This window comes from Trachypithecus francoisi, unplaced genomic scaffold, assembly GCF_009764315.1.
Source record: "Trachypithecus francoisi isolate TF-2019V2 unplaced genomic scaffold, Tfra_2.0 Lachesis_group11, whole genome shotgun sequence".
Classification (NCBI taxonomy): Eukaryota; Metazoa; Chordata; class Mammalia; order Primates; family Cercopithecidae; genus Trachypithecus; species Trachypithecus francoisi.
In genome coordinates this window covers 98,978,723-99,001,175 of record NW_022681456.1, presented here as the reverse complement: position 1 = coordinate 99,001,175, position 22,453 = coordinate 98,978,723, and the positions used below count along the sequence as shown (strand labels likewise).

The following is a 22,453-nucleotide window of genomic DNA, read 5'->3' as shown; positions in this document are numbered from 1 at the left end:
CACCGTGATGCCCAGCTAATACGCATATATTTTATTTCATGACAGTGTTGCTTTAAAATCCCAATATTTATTTTATAAATCATGCCTTTTTGAAGCTTTGGGACTTGTCCACTTAGGTTTCTCCTTTAAATATTTGTATCAAATAATTTAACTCAACTGGTTTATTGATAACTGTAACTCCTGTTTTTTTTTTTTTTTTTTTTTTGAGATAGAGTCTCACTCTATCACTCAGGCTGGAGTGCAATGGCGCGATCTCAGCTCACTGCAACTCCCACTTCCTGGGTTCAAGCCATTCTCCTGCTTCAGCCTCCCAAGTAGCTGGGATTACAGGCTCATGCCCAGCTAACTTTTTGTGTTTTTAGTAGAGACAAACTCCATGTTGGTGAGGCTGGTCTCAAACTCACGACCTCAGGTGATCCGTCTGCCTCGGCCTCTCACAGTACTGAGATAACAGGCACAAGCCACTGCGCCTGGCCTTTTTTTTTTCTTTTTTTGAGACGGAGTCTCGTTCTGTTGTCTAGGTTGCAGTGCAGTGGTGTGATCTCGGCTCACTGCAACCTCCACCTCCCTGGTTCAAGCAATTCCCCTACCTCAGCCTCCCAAGTAGCTTGGATTACAGGAGCACATCACCAAGCCCGGCTAATTGTTTTGTTTTTTTTTAGTAGAGATGGGGTTTCACCATGTTGGCCAGACCAGTTCCGAACTCCTGACTTCAGGCGATCTGCCCACCTTAGACTCTGAAAGTGCTGGGATTACAGGCATTAGCCACTGCATCCAGCCAACTGTCAATTCTAATGAACTTGTAATTGACTGTATAAATAATCTTTGAGATAAGTCATAATGTTATTTTCCAACATATAGACAGAAACTAGGCTATTTTTTCTTCTAGTCCTTAATTCCAACTCTCTTCTCCCTGAATGACCCTTTCATCCAGATTTTCTATAAAATTAAGGGCGTCTTTTAAAATATTTTCTCATAAACTTCCTAATACAAAAGTAAGAACTATTATTACATTGCTGGTCAGGTGCAGTGGCTCATGCCTGTGATCCTAGCACTTTGGGAGGCCGAGGCAGGAGGATGGATTGCTTGAGGCCAAAAGTTCAAGACCAACCAGGCCAACATAGCAAAAACCTTTCTCTAAAATAAATAAATAAATAAAAATAAAGAAGTATTATTTGCCCGGGTGCAGTGGCTCATGCCTGTAATCCCGGCACTTTGTGAGGCCAAGGTGGGTGGATCACCTGAGGTCAGGAGTTCAGACCAGCCTGGCCAATATGGTAAAACCCTGTCTCCACTAAAAATACAAAAAAATGGCCGGTGTGGTGGCAGGCGCCTGTAGTCCCAGTTACTCAGGAGGCTGAGGCAGAATGGTGTGAACCCGGGAGGCAGAGTTTGCAGTGAGCCGAGATTGTGCCATTGCACTCCAGCCTGGGCGACAGAGCAAGACTCCATCTCAAAACACACACAGACACACACACACACACACACACACACACACACCCCACACACACACATTAGCTGAGCGTGGTGGTGGATGCCTGTAATACCAGCCACTTGGGAGGCTGAGGCAGGAGAATTGCCTGAACCCGGAAGGCAGAGTTGCAGTGAGCCAAGATCGTACTATTGCACTCCAGCTTGGGTGACAAGACGGAGACTCCATCTCAAAAAAAAAAAAAAAAAAAAAAAAAAAGAAGTATTATTACATTGCTAAGCTTTGCATTACTTTTTTTTTTCCTGTCGAGTGTTACCATTTTTCTTAGGTTTATACAGATTCAAACTTCAAAGTTGGCTATTTCAGTAGAATTAACAGAAATTAGTATATATTTAAAAGTCAGTGTTTGCTTTATTCACATGAATAGTTTTCCTAATTCTGGGTTACTTTATTAGAAAATAAAGGCCATGGTACTTAATATGTTTATGTAATATGGAAAGGGCATCATCACATTTTATACCTAGGTAAGTATTAGGAGTACTTAACAAATATCAAACAGTCGGGCGTGGTGGCTCACACCTGTAATCCCAGCACTTTGGGAGGCCGAGGCTGGCGGATCACTTGAGGTCAGGAGTTCAAGACCAGCCTGGCCAACATGGTGAAAGCCTGTCTCCACTAAAAATACAAAAATTAGTCAGACATGGTGGCAGGTGCCTGTAATCCCAGCAACTTGGGAGGCTGAGGCACAGAGAATTGCTTGAACCTGGGAGGCGGAGGTTGTAGTCAGCTGAGATCGTGCCTGGACTCTGTCTGGACTCCAGACAAAGTAAGATTCCATCTCAAAAAACAAAAATAAAAACAAAACAAAATAAATATCAAACAAATAAATATCAAAGATGAGAATAAAGCCTAATTGGTGAAAATCTTCCCTACTAAAAGTCTATTCAATTATTTCTTGTGAAGAGTTCTTTTTCTTTTTGCATCAGTAGAATCTAAAGAATTTCTTTATGATCAACTGAGCAAAATTATACCAACTATCAAACATAAAACACTGGAATATGTGTTGAAGTAATGGCATTCTCCTGGCACTTGCAATCCTATACTGAAGTATACCCATGCTTCTAAAGCAGTTCCATTAATTTAGGATGTAAAATTCAATATAATATAGTTAAAATATGTTCTAGAGTGCATCTAATAAAGTTTGAAAACAGACTTGGAAAGCCTGTGACAGTGTGTATTTTCAGATGGAAAAACTGTGCCTAAGATGTTGTTCAAATTATTCAAGAACTGATTGTGTTCTTAAAGATCTCCTAGATCAGCAAATACACAGGATGATAATTGGCTAAGTGATAATCACACCAATTAGGCTGCGGAGGCAGTGTCAGATTTTTAAGTTCAAGATCCTATTAACAGCCTAGCCTTACTCATTATACTTGTCACTAGCAGAGGTTCTCTGTGTCCTTGGACAGGATTTGCATCTCTGCCTCACAGACAGGAAGTTTGGGAGACGTTTGCTCAGTTGAGGATAAAAACTTTAATTTCACCTGGAATAAATTAGCTTATTTTTTTCAGATTGGCCACAGATACAGGTCTGCCAATCCCATTCATTTATTTATTTCTCAAATGCTCGCTTCTCTTTTTCTAGTAATAAAGTAATATATATTTCCTGTAGCCAGTTTGAAAGATAGGGAAAAGTGGAAAGGAAGCAATACAATTCACCTATAAGCTCTCTCAATGAAAAGTGCTGCTAACATTTTGGTGCCTTTCTTTGAATCATGTTGAATATACAATTTTAAATCCTGTTTTTCACCTTGTAACATTTATGATGAATATTTTTGTAGGTTATTGAAAGTTTTCAATTACAATATTTTTAAGGTTGACATAATATTCTATAGGATGAATAAATTATACTTTTTAAAAAACAAAATATTCTTCTATATTGGCTACTTAAGTTGCTTCAAGATTTTTACTGCTGTAAATAATGATGAGCCACTTCCTCCCTCTCCCCCAGGACAAAAAAAAAAGAAAAAACCCATAAATAATGATGCCATTAAAATCTTTCTTTCTTTCTTTCTTTCCCCTGTAGAGAGAATGGCTCATGTTCTTGCCCGGACTGGTCTCGAATTCCTGGACTCAAGAAATCCTCCCACCTGAGCCTCCCAAAGCATTAGGGATTACAGTCATGAGCCACTGTGCCCAGCCTTTTTTTCTTTTTCTTTTTTAAGGCTAGTTATGGAAAGCAATTGGAGTGGAGAAGAAACAAAGAAATCTGTAACTGGTTGTGATCAGTCTGTTGTAAACATCACTGCATTCAGACCAGCCTCATGAACAAAGTTTCTGATTTGCAATTTGGAGACTAAAAAATGAAGAGACTGTTTTCTCTTAACAAATTGAAAACTATTACCATGAAAATGTTTATACCTTTTTAAAAAATATTTTTGAGTGCCAATATTCTCACTAAAGTGTTTATCATGTATCTATTTGTGTCTACTTTGAAAACAAACTATTTGAAGTACTGCATAAATAATATCACTGACTTCAGGTTTCTCTCTCTCTCTCTTTTTTTTTCATCAGTTTGTCTCTTTTTCATGGAAAATTTCAGAGTGTTAATTCTTTTTTTTGTTTGTTTGTTTCAATTTATTTATTTGATACAATGTCTCACTCTTTTGTCCAGGCTGCAGTGCAGTGGCACAATCATGGCTCTCTGCATTCTCAACATCTGGGGCTTAAGTGGTTTTCCCACCTCAGCCTCCCAAGTAGCTGGGACTACAAGTGCATGCCACCATGCCCGACTAATTAAAAAAAAAAAAAATTGGCCGGATGCAGTGGCTCACGCCTGTAATCCCAGCACTTTGGGAGGCCGAGGTGGGTGGATCATGAGGTCAGGAGTTTGAGACCAGCCTGACCAATATGGTGAAACCCCACCTCTACTAAAAATACAAAAATTAACCAGGCATGGTGGCACATGCCTGTAACCCCAGCTATTCGGGAGGCTGAGGCAGGAGAGTTGCTTGAACCCAGGAGGCAGAGGTTGCAGTGAGCCAAGATCATGCCATTGCACTCCAGCCTGGGCGATAAAGGGAGACTCCATCTCAAAAAAAAAAAAAAATTTTTTTTTTTTTTTTTTTTGTAGAGACAGGATTTCACTATGTTGCCCAGGCTGGTCTTGAACTCCTGGGCTCAAGCAATTCTAGTGCCTCAGCTGCCCAAAGTGCTGGGATTACAGGCATAAGCCACTGTGCCCAGCCTCTGCTGAATTCTAATCATGCAGAGCTGTGTGGGCTACTGCAAATGCGTAGTAGATGTGTGAGCCTTGTATAGAGCAATAGTGTCATTGGAGAAAGATGTAAAATTAGAATTATAGATTGGCACAATAGTCTTATAGCCTCAGTGTGTCACCTTTTGTTGATTTTATCATGGTATGTACAAAAGTATAATATGGCAGGGCGTGATGGCTCAAGCCTGTAATCCCAGCACTTTAGGAGGCCAAGGCAGGCGGATCACCTGAGGTCAGGAGTTCGAGATCAGCCTGGCCAACATGGTGAAACCCCATCTGTACTGAAACTACAAAAATTAGCCAGGTGTGGTGGCAGGCTCCTGTAATCCCAGCTACTCAGGAGGCTGAGGCAGGAGAATCTCTTGAACCCGGGAGGAGGAGGTTGCAGTGAGCCAAGATCATGCCATTGCACTCCAGCCTGGGCAACAAGAGTAAAACTCTACTCAAAAAAAAAAAAAGGTTGCTCTAAGCCAAGGCGCTACTATAGTATTGTTGATTTCAACACCATCTTTTTATTGAGGCAAATAAACTAAGTTAGAAATTTGCATTTATAGTTAATTTATGTATATGGCGGCAAAACTTTCTTCTTTAATTTATATTTGAAACTACTTGTTTAAATTACTTTTGATACTATATGGGACAGGAGATAACAGTCCCGCTCTCAGAAAGAGAATAGGTGCAATACAGTGATACAGGAATAACAAATCCTAAGGGAGCAAAAGCTCCTTTTAATAAAGGTCTGAATGACTGCACAAAACATTAGAGGGCTAGTTCCTTCTCTTCCGGAGTACGTTTATTTGGGTAGCAGCCAGGGAGACTGAAACAGTTGAACTGCCCTCCACAAAGTGGTGAAAGATCGAATTACTGTTACACTTCATGGGGCTGGAGATGGTACTTGGGTGAATGACCATTTGAAAAAAGGTGGGGTGGCTTCCAAGATGGAAGTGATGGCTGGAGAACTTGGCTTGAGATGGGGTACTTGGAATGGTGCCTTTTTGCCTCCTATCTGTGTGATTTTGGGACACAGCCTCTTTTTTATTACACTAGTGAATTTTCTTTTTCTTTCTTTTTTTTGAGACGGAGTCTCGCTCTGCTGCCCAGGCTGGAGTGCAGTGGCGCGATCTCGGCTCACTGCAAGCTCCGCCTCCCAGGTTCACGCCATTCTCCTGCCTCAGCCTCCCGAGTAGCTGGGACTACAGGCGGCCGCCACCGCGCCCGGCTAATTTTTTTTTTTGTATTTTTAGTAGAGACGGGGTTTCACTGTGGTCTCGATCTCCTGACCTTGTGATCCGCCCGCCTCGGCCTCCCAAAGTGCTGGGATTACAGGCGTGAGCCACCGCGCCCGGCTAGACTAGTGAATTTTCAAATGCAGATAAGCAAGTCAATTAAAAATGTATTTTTTTGGTCAGGCACTGTGGCTCACGACTGTAATCCCAGCTCTTTGGGAGGTCAAGGTGGGAGGAACGCTTGAGTCCAGGGGCTGGAGAGCAGTCTGGTCAACACAGGAAAACCTCATCTCCACTAAGAATAAATAAACAAATGCTACTACTAATAATAATTAGCTGAGGTTGGTGGCATGGGCCTGTAGTTTCCGCTAGTGGTGGGGCTGAGGCAGTAGGATCCCTCGAGCCCAGGAGGTCAAGGCTGCAGTGAGTTGATAGGGCCACTGCACTCCAGCTTGGGTCAAGGTGTGATCAGTATCTAAAAAACAAACACACAAACAAAAAAGCATTTCTTCAACTTAGTATTTAGCTGGTGTTAAAAACAAAAATATGACTTGATAATTTAAAAGGACTCTAGGCTGGGCGCAGTGACTTGAGCCTGTATCCCAGCGCTTTGGGAGGCCAAGGCAGTAGGATTGCTTGAGCCCAGGAGTTAGAGACCAGCCTGGGCAACATAGCGAGGCCTCATTTCTACAAAACCTACAAAAATTAGCCAGCAGTAGTGGCGCGCCCCTGTTGTCCCAGCTACTCAGGAGGCTGAGGCAGTAGAATTGCTTGAGACCAGAGGGTCGAGGCTGCAGTGAGCTATGATCACAACACTGCACTGCAGCCTTGGTGACAGAGCGAGACCCTGTCTCAAAACAAACAAACAAACAAAGTTAAATTGTATTCCTAATGAAGTCCTGAATGGAGGGTCTGCTGCTTTTCTGGAAACCTGTGGATTGCTACCTCTACCCCTGCTCTTTTACTTCCACACCCCTTATTTCATTTTCTGTCCCTGGCAAGATGTTTGGTTCAGTGGAGTAAGGACAGACTTCGGTGCGGAGACTCCAGCTCTGCAGTGTTACGTGACCCCACTGTAGGTTCAGCACCTTGCTGATCTGAAATACTTATTCGGTAGTTTTAGGACATAAGATCAAGGGTTCAGCACAACGGCTTGAGACACATATGCGACCCTCAGAGTGTGGGTCTGCGAGAATGCAAGCACTCTGGACATGGTCCAGAGTAGCTGACTTCTTCTCGACTGCACTGCGTGGCCCGCAGGTGAGCGCGGCCCCCCGCCTCGCAGCACCCCAGGTGTGCGGCCGCAGGTGCGCGCCCGCGCGGCTCCCCTCCGCCGAAGGGCGAGGCAGTGGCGCGGCGGGGCGGGGCCGGACAGAGCGAACCGGCTGCAGCTCCGGGGCCGCGCCCAGGGCGGTCCGCTGGGCACGGCAAGTTCTTGGCGGCTTCCCCGGCCGGAGGAGGCGGCGGCGGCGCCAACAGGCTGAACCCTCTGCGCTCTCCTTCTCCCGCCCTTGGGGGCCTGCTGGCGATTGGCTCCAGAGGAAGGGGTGGAGGCAGCCCCGGCCTGGCCACTGCGGTAGCGGCTTTGAGTGAGTGCGGGAGCTGCAGAGACCGAGACGCTGCGGCTGCCGCAGGAGGAGTTGCAGCCAAACTCGTCGAGACGCCCGGAGGGAGCGTCCCGGGAAGGACAGGGAGAGGAAGCACTCGCTGAGGAGACGCCGCAGTAGAGGGCGCCTCCGGAGTCGCACAGAACCTGGGCATGCAGGCGACGCCCCCCAGGGGCCGCTCGCGGCTGGACGGCAGCGGGAGGAGTCGCGGAGCGGCGGTCGAGCCCGGCACGATGAGCGACGAGGGCGGCTCCAACTTCAGGCGGGTGGCGATCCGGCGGAAGTCCAACCCCTCCTACCTGCCGCCTGGGGTCCCCCGGCCCTGGAGCAGGCCCGCGTCGCACCTGGGACGTGCGGGGATGGCTGCCTTCAAGGGCCAGGTGCCCTCAGGCACCACAGGTAAGCGCCTCGGGGCGTAGGTGCGGGTGAGGGACGCTCTCAGCGCCCTGCAGGTGCGCCCTCTCCTCCCGCTGCGGAAGTAACTGGTTCGAGAGACTCGTCGTGGAACGCTGCGCTCGGCCGCCCACTCCCTTAGCTATGCTGTCCCTTCCCCCAGAGGACCTTGGGCAGGAATCCGCCTACCGCTGAGCTTGCCCTGGAGGTCACTTCTCAGAGAATTCAGAAAGTAAAGGTATAATTCTTTCTTTCTCTCTAACTTTTGTTAGGAATTGGAAAGACCAGTTTTCTAGCTACTGAAGCTTAAGCTGCTTCGCTAAATTCCTGCTTTGGGCAGCGGTGGTGAAGGCCTAATACGGTGAAGGGGAGGCTGATGTCCACCCAGGTCCGACAACTTAGGTGTGGTGAGCAACCTCCTTAGTGCCTGGGTTTTCTTAAAGGGACGTTTGACTCCCAGGCTGTGTGTGAAAAGCGGCAAGGAAAGCTGTTCCTAGTATCAGAAAACGGAATCATTATTGCTGTTTTCATGTTAATAGGTTCAGAGGTCAGTAATGCGGTGTTTTGATTTCTGAATTCTCATCGAATAAGTTCTCAAGATGATCTATTCAAGGCGATCTATTCAAGGCCACATAATCTCCCCCGTCTTATAAATGTGTTCCTTCTCCCCAGGCGAGTTTGAAACTAGGGATTTCTTTTTTCTTTGATTTGCAAAACTTCTTTAAAATCCCCTCCCCTCCTTTATGCGGTAACCAGAGATGTCTGCTATGTAGACCAGCTTACCAGGCAAAACCTCATTTGAGCAGCAGAAATACAAATAATTCTAATTATTTTCACGCATTTCATTCTGATTAAGCAAATATGACGATTTAAATATGATAAATTTTAGAGCTTTTAAATGTTCCCTTTTAGTCCTGGTTCTGAAGTTGTAGTAGGCATAGAGCAGAAAAACATGATGAATTAAAAATATATAACTACACTAGATAAGGGCAGAAATTGTGAGGTGAGAACATATGTAAACAAGTAACTGAATTACAGTGCCTTCGGTCTTCATTTCCTCGTCTACAGAATGAGGACACTAGTGAAACAGTTTCTGAACTCTCTTCCAGTCTTAGGTGTGATTCACTCAAATTAATGGGAGGGTGTTTTCTTCCTTATCAAATGAAAATGATTCGCTTTGGATCGAAGGTATTTATTTAATGGTTTTTCAAGTTATTTAATGTACAGAATTTGTTAATCATCAACTGTTTTCAATTGGAGGATAGTGGGCACCAAATTCCTTATTTTTGTGAGACAGAGTCTCACTCTGTCGCCCAGGCTGGAGTGCAGTAGCATGATCTCAGCTCCCTGCAACCGCTGCCTCCTGGGTTCAACCGATTTTCCTGCCTAAGCCTCCCGAGTGGCTGGTATTACAGGCGTGCACCACCATGGCCAACTGATTTTTCTGCTTTTAGTAGTTGCCCAGGCTGGTCTCGAACTCCTGACCTCAAGTGATCCGCCCGCCTCAGCCTCCTAAAGTGCTGGGATTACAGTTGTGAGTCACCGCTCTCGGCCTCAAATTGTTTATTTTATCATTTTACTTAAAATCACCTGGCTTAATTACAAACCCATTGAGTAGGTGAAAAGAGGAAGTGCCCTCTTAGCAGTAAGGATAAAAGGGAGTTGTGGCAGTCTACAAATCATTTCTACAAGGTGGCTCTGTTTTTTTCTTTTCCATTCTCTCTCTCTCTTTTTTTTTTTTTTTTTTTGAGACGCAGTTTTGCTCTTGTCCTGCACGCTAGAGTGCAGTGGCGCAATCTTGGCTCACTGCAACCTCTGCCTCCTGGTTTCAAGATTCTCCTGCCTCAGCCTCCTGAGTCGCTAGGGTTACAGGTGCCTGCCACCACGCACAGCTCATTTTTGTACTTTAGTAGAGACAAGGTGTTCACCATGTTGGCCAGGCATGTTTTTAAGAGACGGGATTGCTTGGCACGGGGGCTCACACCTGTAATCCCAGCACTTTGGGAGACCAAAGGGGAGGATCGCTTGAGCCCAGGAGTTTGAGACCAGCCTGGGAACATTTCAAAACGCCCTCTCTACAAAAAATGACCCGGTGCGGGCTGAAGTGGGAGGATCCCTTGAGCTCAGGAGGTGGAGGCTGCAGTGAGCCATGATCGTTTCACTGTATTCCAGCCTGGGCAACAGAGTGAGACCCTATCTCAGAGAGAGAGAGAGGGAGGGAGAGAGAGAGAAGGGGAGAGGGGAGTCAGAGAGAGATGGCGTCTCACTGTGTTGCCCAGGCTAAGGCTGGAGAGCTATGGCTATTCATAGGTACAATCGTAGCTCACTACAGCTTTGAATTCATGGGCTCAAAGCTATCCTTCTGCCTCAGTCTCCTAAGTAGATGGGTCTACAGGCACACACCATTTTTTTTTTTAATTCAAAGAAAACCCAGAGCAGTTTTTTTTTAAATGAAGAACCTAGCAATACCTTTTCTAGGTGTGTTACATTGTCTCAATATTGTTAACTGGCTGAAACTCAAAATTCTTGTTGCTATTTTCAGGGTTGAAAAGTAATTATCTTAATAGATATAGCCATTTCCCTTTCCATAATGAAATTTGTAGTATCTGTGGGAGAATGATCTAGTGTTTTGAGAAGTACTCTCAAACTACTGGGTGACCACACCCTGTTCAATTTGGGAAGGGTAAAAAATGTTTTAGAAAGTACTTTCTTCTGTGACTCAAATCTGCCTCCCTATTAGTTCAATAGTCTCATTGAACTATTTATCATTAGATAATTCTGTTCTTTCCCCCTCATCAAAAAGTAAACCAGATTTAAATTACTGAAAAGTGCCAGTTCATTCTATAGCACCTAGAAAAATATTTATATATGAAAACCACAAAATTTAAACGCATTACAAAGTAGACATTACTCAATTGAAACATTACTTTCCCTCTTAAAGAAGAAGGAACAAAAACTGAAAACTCAAGAACTTGCCAGATAATTGTGCTTAGCATTGTTGTGTCATGTTTTATGGTTTTAAACCCTGCTGTTTTTAGAGTTCTATGCTTTTTGGCAAAAATAATAAACTGTACCAACTGTATCCTTTGTGTATTCCTGAATGTGAAGCTCCCCATTTAAGTGAAACAGAAAGGTGAAGCAAGTAAGACATAGGCTTTGGGGTTATTTAGCACTCACGTTCTAGTCCCTCTTACATAGCTAGCTGTGTGAATTGGACTGTCTCTTAATTTCTAAGTTTCTTCATCTGGACAATGGAGATAACAGTCCTTATAATCAGTGCAGTGGTGCACTCCTGTAGTCTCAGCTACTTGGGAGGCTGAGACAGGAGAATCACTACAAGCCATGAGATTGAGGATGAAGTATGCTATGATTGCACCTGTGAATAGCTACTGCACTCCAGCCTGAGCAACATAGCAATACACCATCTCTTTTTTTTTTTTTGAGACTGAGTCTTAATCTGTTGCCAGGTTGGAGTGCAGTGGCATGATCTTGGCTCACTGCAACCTCCGCCTTCCGGGTTCAAGTGATTCTCCTGCCTCAGCCTCCCAAGTAGCTGGGACTACAGGCACATGCCACCACACCCAGCTAATTTTTATATTTTTAGTAAGAGACGAGGTTTCACCATGTTGGCTAGGATGGTCTTGATCTCTTGACCTTGTGATCCTCCCGCCTCAGCCTTGCAAAGTGCAGGGATTACAGGTGTGAGCCACTGTGCCTGGCCAAGACTCCATCTCTTAAACACACACACACACACACACACACACATACACACACACACACACCAACAAACAGTACTTAATAAGATTGCTGGCAGGATTAGGTAAAATTGTATAGGTAAATGTCTGACACAAAGCAAACAGTATCATCACAAGGAGTCATTATTTTTACTCATCTCTGTGTCCCCAAAAGTCTACCACTAGTACTGGCATATAGGAGACATTCTATAGATACTTAAATAAATTAATGAATTAATGCTGTCCCCCTATAATGTTCATAATAGCTACTGTTCATTGAATGCATTTTCTTTTCTTTCTTTCTTTTTTTTTTTTTTTTTGAGATAGAGTTTCACTCTTGTCGCCCAGGTTGGAGTGCAATGGCACGATCTTGGCTCACTGCAACCTCCACCCCCTGGGTTGCAGCAATTCTCCTGCCTCAGCCTCCTGAGTAGCTGGGATTACAGGCACCTGCCACCATGCCCAGCTAATTTTCGTACTTTCAGTAGAGACAGGGTTTCACCACATTGGCCAGGCTGGTCTCAAACTCCTGACCTCAGATGATCCGCCTGCCTCGGCCTCCCAAAGTGCTGGGATTACAGGCGTGGGCCACTGCACCCGGCCTATTGAATGCATTTTCTATACTGAGAACTGTATTGTGGTACACACAAATATGCTTGTATATAAATTTATAGTAATTCTACCAAGTAGGTAACATTATGCTCATTTTACAACTGAAAATTTGAGACAGAGTTTTACTAACTGTCTTGGCATTATTAACTGGTAGTTGGTTAGCCAGGATTCAAACATAAGTGTGTTTGGCATCAGAAGCAGTGCTCTGACCATATTCATAAAGTAGCCTCTTTGGAAAATGAGTTGGCTTCTTTAGTCCTAGTCCTAAGCAAGTTGCTAAGAAGTGCTATGAGAGCAAAGAGGGTAAAAGACACCAGGTTGTCTTTAGGCATGGAGTGGGGGGAACATTTTGACTATTGTGGCCCCATAAATTTAAAGATCCAGAAGTCATTTGGTTACCCTCTCTCAAAGTGGTCTTTTCCATTATAAAAAATTCATACATTCAGGACAGGCATGGTGGCTCACGTCTGTAATCCCAGCACTTTGGGAGGCCGAGGACGGTGGATCACGAGGTCAGGAGATCTAGAATATCCTGGCTAACATGGTGAAACCCCGTCTCTATACAAAAAACTAGCCGGGCGTGGTGGTGGGTGCCTGTAGTCCCAGCTACTCTGGAGGCTGAAGCAGCAGAATGGCGTGAACCCAGGAGGCGGAGCTTGCAGTGAGCCGAGATTGCACCACTGCACTCTAGCCTGGGTGACAGAGTGAGACTCTGTCTCAAAAAAAAAAGAAAAAAAAATCACACATTCAAAGGAATGTAAATACATGCACACACAAAGTAAGTTTAAAAATTCTTTGTTAAGTCTACTGTATTAGTTTAGTTCATTTCTAAGTACTGTTACACTTGGATTTATTTCTGCCGTCTTATTTCATGCTTTATTTGGCCCAGATTTTTTAAGCCTTTTTCTTTTTTCTTTTCTATCGTTGAATATCTGAAGCCCTTGAGGGTAGAGGAGAGTCTTTTTTTTTTTTTTAAATTTATTTATTTTTGAGATAGGATCTTGCTCTGTCACCTAGAGTGCAGTGGCATAATTATAGCTCACTGCAGACTCGAACACCAGGCTCAAGCGATCCTCCTGCCTCAGCCTCCCAAAGTGCTGGGATTACAAGTGTGAAGCACCACACTTGGCCAGAGAGTGTGTCTATTGAATGTTCCTGCTGACTCATTCAAGGTAGCTTATTGCCTTACTATTCCTTAGTTTTATGGGAATTCTTAAGGGTCTGTATTGAAGATACATTTCTGTAGCAAATATTTGTTTTTACTTTCAACCCAGCTTTAATTTATTAGCCAGCATTTCCCTAACTTCAGGGTAGTGTAGTATAGGCTTGCTTAGGGGATGCTTATTTTTCCACTTAGGCTTGGTATAGGTCTACAGATTTTCTCAGTTTGCTTTGGTGGAAGGCAGGTTTTTTTGTTTTTTTTTTAATAGAAGGTAGCCTGAGAAAAATTTGCCTTACAGTGTTCCCTTTGTTTGTTTTTGAGATGGGAGTCTCACCCTGTTGCCCAGGCTAGAGTGCAGTGGTACCATCTCAGCTACTGCAAACTCCGCCTCCCGGGTTCCAGCCATTCTCTTGCCTCAGCCTCCCGAGTAGCTGGGACTACAAGTGTGCGCCACCACGCCTGGCTAATTTTTGTATTTTTTAGTAGAGGCGGGGTTTCACCATATTGGCCAGGTTGGTCTCGAACTCCTGACGTTGTGATCCGCCCGCTTCAGCTTCCCAAAGTGCTGGGATTACAGGCTTGAGCCACTGCACCCGGCCTTTTTTTTTTTGAGACTGAGTCTCCCTCTGTCGCCCAGGCTGGAATGCAGTGGCGTGATCTTGGCTCACTGCAGATTCAAACGGTTCTCCTGCCTCAGCCTCCTCATTAGCTGGGATTACAGGCGTCTGCCACCACACCTGGCTAATTTTTGTATTTTTGTAGAGATGGGGTTTCACCATGGTGGCCAGGCTGGTCTACAACTTCTGACCTCAAGTGATCCGCCCCCTTCAGCCTCCCAAAGTGCTGGGATTACAGGCGGGAGCCACTGTGCCCGGCCCAGTGCTCCCTTTTATGGAACCTTAGTCCCAGGCCTCAGGTTCAGCTCTTTCGTATTGCGAAAACCCAAGGCCGAAACTTCGGTACCCTGCAAGGCTTTTAGTCCCCTAGGCTTTCAGGTTCCTGGCAATGGCTTTACCTCTTGGGCAGCGTGGTCTTACAAGTTAGTTACTTGTGTTTAGGTTTTGGATTCTTTTTTTTTTTTGCTTGCCTTTGGCACCTCCTTTATTTTGTTATGAGCTCAGCAATGCATTTGTTGTATCTGAGAAGCTGAATATGTTTTAATTTATTCAACATCTGAATTTATTCAACATCTGGGTGCTTTGCAGTGAGGGACTTTTTACATTATTTACTTGGTAAACTTTCTATATAAGTACAGTTTTGTTTTGTTTTTTTTCCTGGTACTCACCATGGCTGGAATGCTCACATTTTCAGCATATACTCCAGTATCCTGAGAACTTCTAGAATACTAATTTCAACTTTGGGGAAGAGGAATAGAAATTTTGGTAAGAGCAATACAAAAAAGTACTATTTATTGAATTCTGGCACTGAACCAGGACTATGTGTATGTTACCTCTAGTTCTTATAATAACCCTGAAAAAATAAGTAGTATTTATTACAATTTTAGGGAAGGAAAAAACAAAGTTTCAGAAAGTCCTATTGCAGTACCCTGCACCTGGCAAATTTCGGAGGCAGGATTCAGACTTATGTCACTGGCTTCAGTGCTTTCATGCCTGTTAACACCTGTTCTTAAGGTTTTCCAGGGCTTTGAGTGGCCAAACGTAAAGCAATAACTATAAGTCATTTGCATTTATATGTTAGAGCTAATATTATTTGTAACATTAACAAATCTATATTATATTTTTAAATAAAAGTATCTTTAGTATTATTAGAATCATACAATGTTCTAAACAAGTAAAGATTTACATTAAAATGATGGATGGTGTGCATGTACATGAATATCATTAATGCTTCTTAGAAGCTCCTTAAAGATGGGCTCTGAAATTGGAACCAGGAAAGATTTCCTATATTTCCTTCCAAGAACAGTTTAAAGAGCAGTCAGTGTTTTTTTTTTTTTTTTAAGAAGGAGTTTCACTTTTGTTGCCCAGGCTGGAGTGCAATGGAGCAAACTTGGCTCACCACAACCTCCACCTCCCGAGTTCAAGCGATTCTGTTGCCTCGGCCTCCTGAGTAGCTGGGATTACAGGCAAGTGTCACCATGCCTGGCTAATTTTGTATTTTTAGTAGAGACGGGGTTTCTCCATGTTGGTCAGGCTGGTCTCAAACTCCCGACCTCAGGTGATCCACCAGCCTCGGCCTCCCAAAGTGCTGGGATTACAGGTGTGAGCCACCGCACCTGGCCTAGTCAGTGGTCTTTTAATGAATAGCCATGTAAACTTGTGGACCTAAGAACACTGAGAGACTCTTATTCCACAGTCATCTGCTTGCTTGCATTCCTTTTCTCTGCTGAAGGAAATCTAGGTTCATGGTTTTAACTAGTGACAGAGGAGAGGAACTGGAACTTGTTGAGGGAACAGGAACTTGATTGGGTGGCTGCCTGCGGCCACTTGCTGTTGGAGTCAGTCCTTTTTTAGGGAGATAACATACATATAGTTCTGGTTCAGAACCGGAATTCAATCAGTACTAATTATTTGTATTGCTTTTACTGAAATCTCTTTTTTTTCAAATAATGCATTTGCTGGAAAATTGATTGAAAAAGTATTAGAACATGATGCATTTATTTTTTATTTTATTTTATTTTATTTTTTTGAGACGGAGTTTTGCCCTTGTTGCCCAGGCTGGAGTGCAGTGGTGCGACCTTGGCTCACCGCAACCTCCGCCTCCTGAGTTCAAGTGATTCTCCTGCCTCATCCTCCCGAGTAGCTGGGATTACCAGCATGCACCACCATGCCTGGCTAATTTTGTACTTTTAGTAGAGACAGGGTATCTCCATGTTGGTCAGGCTGGTCTCGAACTCCTGACCTCAGGTGATCCACCTGCCTCGGCCTCCCAAAGTGCTGGGATTACAGGCATGAGCCACTGCGCCCAGCCTACATGATGCATTTAAATATATGGATGTGGGGCTGGGCGTAAAAAGGTATATTAGATAATGCTGATGATCTGCTTGGTTTCCAGATGCCATTCTGCCAACTGTATCAGAATTACTTGGGATTGCTAATTAAAAATTCCTAGCCACACCCTTGACATAATGACTCAGAATCTGAGGGGTAGGGTTAGAGAAGCTGTATTTTTTTTTTTTTTTTTTTTGAGACAGAGTCTTGCTCTGTCACCCAGGCTGGAGTACAGTGGCGTGATCTTGGCTCACGGCAACCTCTGCCTCCCAGGTTTAAGCAGTCCTCTGCCTCAGCCTCCCAAGTAGCTGGTATTATAGGCGCCTGCCACCATGCCCAGCTAATTTTTTTTTTGTATTTTTTTTTTGAGATGGAGTCTTGCTCTGTCGCCCAGGCTGGAGTGCAGTGGCACGATCTTGGCTCACTGCAAGCTCCTCCTCCCGGGTTCATGCCATTCTCCTGCCTCAGCCTCCAGAGTAACTGGGACTACAGGCGCCTTACCACCATGCCCAGCTAATTTTTTGTCTTTTTAATAGAGATGGGGTTTCATTGTGTTAGTCAGGATGGTCTCGATCTGACCTCATGATCCGCCCACCTCGGCCTCCCAAAGTGCTGGAATTACAGGCGTGAGCCACGGCACCTGGCCACTTTTTGTATTTTTAGTAGAGATGGGGTTCCATCATCTTGGCCAGGCTGGTCTTGAACTCCTGATCTCGTGATCCACTTGCCTCGGCCTCCCAAAGTGCTGGGATAACAGGCGTGAGCCACCATGCCCAGCTAAGAAGCTGTATTTTTAACAAGTGCCCAGACGATCCTGATGTACAACCAGGTTTATAAGCTTCTGTGCATTCCCAAACATGGGTAAACTCCACTTTGGTCCTGAGGACAGGTAGCCAAGATTTGCTTGGAATAAGACAAGGAGTGCTATAGATAGTCCCTCAATACATAATCTGGGCCCTCTGTACTTTCTGGCAGACTTTTTGCTCATTTCTGTTTGACTCCTAATTGCATTTTTTGTATCTGTTACAGGTCTTTCCTACTTTGCTGTTTTGTCTCAACTCCACCCTCTCCCTCTTGAAGTAGACCTGAATTTGTGCTGATATACAGTTTTTATCAGACTGGGGTATCTGAAGTGAGCTCAACTGACCTGTCACTTCAGACTTGATTTAAAGTCTCCTTTATTGCAGCCCTCTCCTTTTCCTAATCTGGCAGGTAAACCTAGTCCTCAGAGACATTTCTCCTCTGTTACCTTCCATGGTTTGCCCCTTTATTCTCATTTATAGGGTATTTTTTCCCCTCCCCTCCCCCAGTGAGGTAATCCTAGACTTTATTAATTTACCTATCTATCTATTTATTTATTTATTTTTGATACAGAGCCTCCCTTTGTTACCCAGGCTAGAGTGCATCTTGGCTCCCTGCAACTTTCACCTCCCAGGTTCAAACGATTCTCCTGCCTCAGCCTCCTGAGTAGCTAGGATTACAGGCCACACCATCATGCCCAGCCAGTTTTTTTTTTTTCTGAGACGGACTTTCGCTGTCGTTGCCCAGGCTGGAGTACAGTGGTGCGATCTCGGCTCACCGCAACCTCTGCCTCCCGAGTTCAAGCGATTCTCCTGCCTCAGCCTCCTGAGTAGTTGGGATGACAGGTATGCGCCACCATATCCGGCTAATTCTATATTTTTAGTAGAGATGGGGTTTCTCCATGTTGGTCAGGCTGGTCTTGAACTCTCAACCTCAGGTGATCCGCCCACCTTGGCCTCCCGAAGTGCTGGGTTTACAGGTGTGAGCCACCGCACCTAGCCTAATTTTTGAATTTTTAGTAGAGATGGGGTTTCGCCATGTTGGCCAGACTAGTTTTGAATTCCTGGCTTCAAATGATCCACCTGCCTCAACCTCACCAACTTCCCAGTGACTTTCTTAACTTACTGTGTGGACCTCCCTTGCTGCCCTCACTTCTTCATCATCCTCACCACTTCCTTGTCTTCTTTTGGACTGGCTTGTGTTTACAACATTGGACTAGCAATTGTAAGGTCAGCAATGAATTCCCAAGTAGCATTCAGTGCCTATTTTCAGTGACATTTATACCTTCTTAAAGCTCTTGTCTTGGTTCTGATGACCTGAGATATCCTGATTTTCTTACCTCATTGGTTCTTTAACTTTCTTCCTCTGGCTTTCCCATTTTCTCCTTTCTCCTCTTGTCTTCTGCCAGCATCCCCTTTTTCTCCTCTCCCCAGCCTTCCCTTATCATTGGGGGTCCCATCTGCCCTCTGGGAAGGTTCAGCAGAGAGTATCTATAGCTACTCCATGTTTTCAAGGGCCTGCTTAATGAACATAAATGCCCCAAGGGCACCAAATCACAGTTTCTTTTAATATTGCAATCCAGCCCCTTCTCCTGACTTTCCTTGGCAATTTTCCTAACGTTGCTCTTGTTTGGCTTCAAAGTTTGTTTTAAAATGGAATCTACCTGCCACCCAGTGAGCTACCAGTTTTCCTTTATTTCACATTGAATGTTTTTGCCTTATTTTTGGCCTATTTCTCAACAATAGTGTTACTGTTCATTCTATGTATCTCTTTCCTCGCCCCAGTAATTTTTCTTTTTTTCCCCCCCTTTTTTTTTTTTGAGTTGAAGTCTCGCTCTTGTCCCCCAGGCTGGAGTGCAATGGTATGATTTTGGCTCACTACAACCTCCGCCTCCCGGGTTAAAGCGATTCTCCTGCCTCAGCCTCCCAAGTAGCTAGGACTACAGGCGCTTGCCACCCCGCCTGGTTAATTTTTGTATTTTTAGTAGAGATGGGGTTTCACCATGTTGGACAGGCTAGTCTCAAACTCCTGACCTCAGGTGATCTGCTCGCCTCGGCTTCCCAAAATGCTGGGATTACAGGCGTAAGCCACTGCGCCCAGCCTCCCCCCAGTAATTTTTCTTAAATATGAGTATGGATCATATCTTTGCCATAGTCAAAAACCTTTCATGTCTCCCCAGCTGCCTGTTACTGATGTCTGTGATGGGATCTGGAAATGATCGCCTTAGTGATTGTTGGTTAAACCTTACCAGTAACTCTTGGAATAGGTATATCTTTTAAAAATCCACACAAATATTTAATCTTATTTGAACTATGAAAGCTAGACTAGTCATGCATTGATCACACTTTAGAAATTGTGTGTATGTTTGTTTTGAGGAATATATTTGGCATCATTTGGTCCAGTCGCAGTAGCTCACATCTGTAAAACCAGCAGTTTGGGAGCCACAGCGGGAGGATTGCTTGAGTTCAGGAGTTCAAAATCAGCCTGGGTAACACAGTGAAACCTTGTCTTGTCTCTCAAAAAAAAAAAAAAAAAAAGAAAGTAAAAAATTGCCAGTATGCGCCAGGCGCGGTGGCTCATGCCTGTAATCCCAGCACTTTGGGAGGCCGAGGCGGGCAGATCACAAGGTCAGGAGATCGAGACCATCCTGGCTAACACGGTGAACCCCGTCTCTACTAAAAATACAAAAAATTAGCTGTGCGTGGTGGCAGGCTCCTGTAGTCCCAGCTACTGGGGAGGCTGAGGCAGGAGAATGGCGTGAACCTGGGAGGTGGAGCTTGCAATGAGCCAAGATCGCACCACTGCACTCCAGCCTGGGCGACAGAATGAGACTCCATCTCAAAAAAAAAAAAAAAAAATTGCCAGTATGGCCCGTAGTCTTAGCTACTCAGGAGGGTGAGGTGGAGGATTGCTGAAGTCCCAAAGGGCGAGGCTGAGGCTGCAGTGACCTGTGATCATACCACTGTATTCCAACCTGGCCAATGGAATGAGACTCTGTCTCAAAAAAAAAAAAAAAAAAAAAAATTGGCATCATTTGCAGGGCATTGTCTTGAATTTGTCATCTGTTCTTGAATTGCAGTTGGCAGTGCAGACATTAGCACCAGCAAGTGTTCTGGGAGCCCACAGTCAACTTCGTATTACTGCCTCACTTAAGCGAGAATAAAGTGAAAACAAATCCAGTTGCTGTGGGCCTCACACATGCACATCCATTCATTGAAATTAAACTGTCAGCCTTCATCAACTGCAGTGTCTGTGGAAACCAGGGAGCTACCACGGTTCTGGGAACTGCACTGAGCCTCAGTGCGGCTTTGAACAAAATGCCAAATGTCCACCCTGCTCTGCAAGGCTGAGGTTGTCCCCTGGGGCCTCTGGCAGGGTTTTGTTTTAGGCCACATGTTAATAATAGTCTTAAAAAGTACAATGACTTTACAATGAACTCTTTTGTTTTTTTTGAGAGAGTCTTACTGTGTTGCCCAGGCTGGAGTGCAGTGGTGAGATCTTAGATCGGCCTCCGCCTCCCGGGTTCCAGCGATTCTCCTGCCTCAGCCTCACAGGTGGGTAGGATTATAGGCACGCGCCACCACGCCTGGCTAATTTTTGTATTTTTAGTAGAGATGGGGTTTCACCAGGTCGGCCAGACTGGTCTTGAATTCCTGATCTCAGTCAATCCACCCGCCTCAGCCTCCCAAAATGCTGGGATTACAGGCGTGAGCCACCATGCCGGGCCACTCCTTTGTATTTTTAAAACATACAGGCGGGGTGTGGTGGCGTCCGCCTGTAATCCCAGCTACACAGGAGGCTGAGGCAGGAGAATTGCTTGAACCCGGGAGGTGGAGGTTGCAGTGAGCCAAGAGCACGCCGCTGCACTCCAGCCTGGGGGACAGAGCAAGACTCCATCTCAAAACAACAACAACAACAACAACAACAAACACATGCTAGGAGGTGAAAAGTCAGCATGTGGAACCATATAAATTATAAGATACCCCAAACTGAAGAATATTGAGGGATCATTGCTTACTGTTGCAAGTACAGTGCGGTATAAAAATCAACTCAAAAAGGCATACTGGTTGGGTGCATTGGTTCATGCCTGTAATCCCAGCACTTTGGGAGGCGAAGGTGGGCAGATCAGCTGAGGTCAGGAGTTCTAGACCAGCCTGGCCAACATGGTGAAACCCTGTCTCTACTAAAAGTACAAAAATTCACAGGGTGTGGTGGTGGGTGCCTGTAGTCCCAGCTACTCGGGAGGCTGAGGCAGGAGAATCACTTGAAACCAGGAGGCGGAGGTTGCAGTGAACTGATATTATGCCACTGAACTCCAGAGTGGGCAACAGAGCAAGAGTCCATCTTAAAAGGAAAAAAAAAGGCACATAGAGAAAAAGCATACAAATGTATTAACATGCACATGTGACAATCACAGAATGATTGCCCAGTGTCCCAGTGGGGCCCAAATACTTACATAACCTTATTTCAGAGGGGAAGAGGAGATAGGGAATATTGGTATTCTGCTGAGTAATAATTGATTACTGTGGAGAATGAATGGATGAGGGAACAGAGATTGACATGTAAATGATTCTCTTTGGAAATGGAGTGATCCCAAGAGGCAGATGTTATTTTGTAGAAAGGTCTGATTAGGTCTGGTTACATTCTTGGTCATTTTTTCTGCAGTAGATGGTGAGATAATGGAGGGAAGGAAAAGTATTGTTTTTGTTGGGTCTGTCTGGTATTTAAGTAGACAGACGAAAAGTCTATTCCTAATACCTGTTGATTTCCAAGGGCTTTTAATTCAAAATACTCATTATCTCAGGAGGCCGTGTTTTGGGATGGAAATTCCTTGTGCTCCTTCAGTTGGAAGTTGTCAAAATGTTGTAGGCTGTTATGGTGGCTCACACCTGTGTTCCAGCACTTTGGGAGGCCTAGGTGGAAGGACTGCTTGAAACCAGAAGTTCAGGACCAGGCTGGGCAATAGGGAGTCCCCTTTTCGTTTTTGTTGTTGTTGTTTTGAGATGGAGTCTCGCTCTGTCGCTAGGCCGGAGTGCAGTGGCATGATCTTGGCTCACTGCAACCTCCGCATCTTGGGTTCAAGCGATCCTCCTGCCTCAGTCTCCCAAATAGCTGGGATTACAGGCACACCCTATCATGCCCAGCTAATTTTTTGTATTTTTAGTGGAGATGAGGTTTCACCATCTATCAAGATCAAGGATGGTCTTGATCTCTAGACCTTGTGATCTGCCTGCCTCAGCCTCCCAAAGTTCTGGGATTAC

The 22,453-nt window shown here is 44.8% G+C and overlaps 2 protein-coding genes across 2 annotated transcripts in view; both read left to right on the top strand.

The window, feature by feature from the left end:
• BICD1 (BICD cargo adaptor 1) overlaps positions 1-3,826 on the top strand; it is a 285,326-nt gene extending 281,500 nt beyond the window's left edge. The window contains exon 8 of the mRNA XM_033222473.1: positions 3,519-3,826. Coding sequence (XP_033078364.1) covers positions 3,519-3,656 — 138 coding nt within the window. The 3' untranslated portion in view covers positions 3,657-3,826. The remainder of the gene's footprint in view (positions 1-3,518) is intronic.
• A 3,578-nt stretch (positions 3,827-7,404) lies between these two features.
• Positions 7,405-22,453, top strand: part of FGD4 (FYVE, RhoGEF and PH domain containing 4) — a 263,419-nt gene continuing 248,370 nt past the window's right edge. Inside the window, exon 1 of the mRNA XM_033222467.1 lies at positions 7,405-7,941. Coding sequence (XP_033078358.1) covers positions 7,695-7,941 — 247 coding nt within the window. The 5' untranslated portion in view covers positions 7,405-7,694. The remainder of the gene's footprint in view (positions 7,942-22,453) is intronic.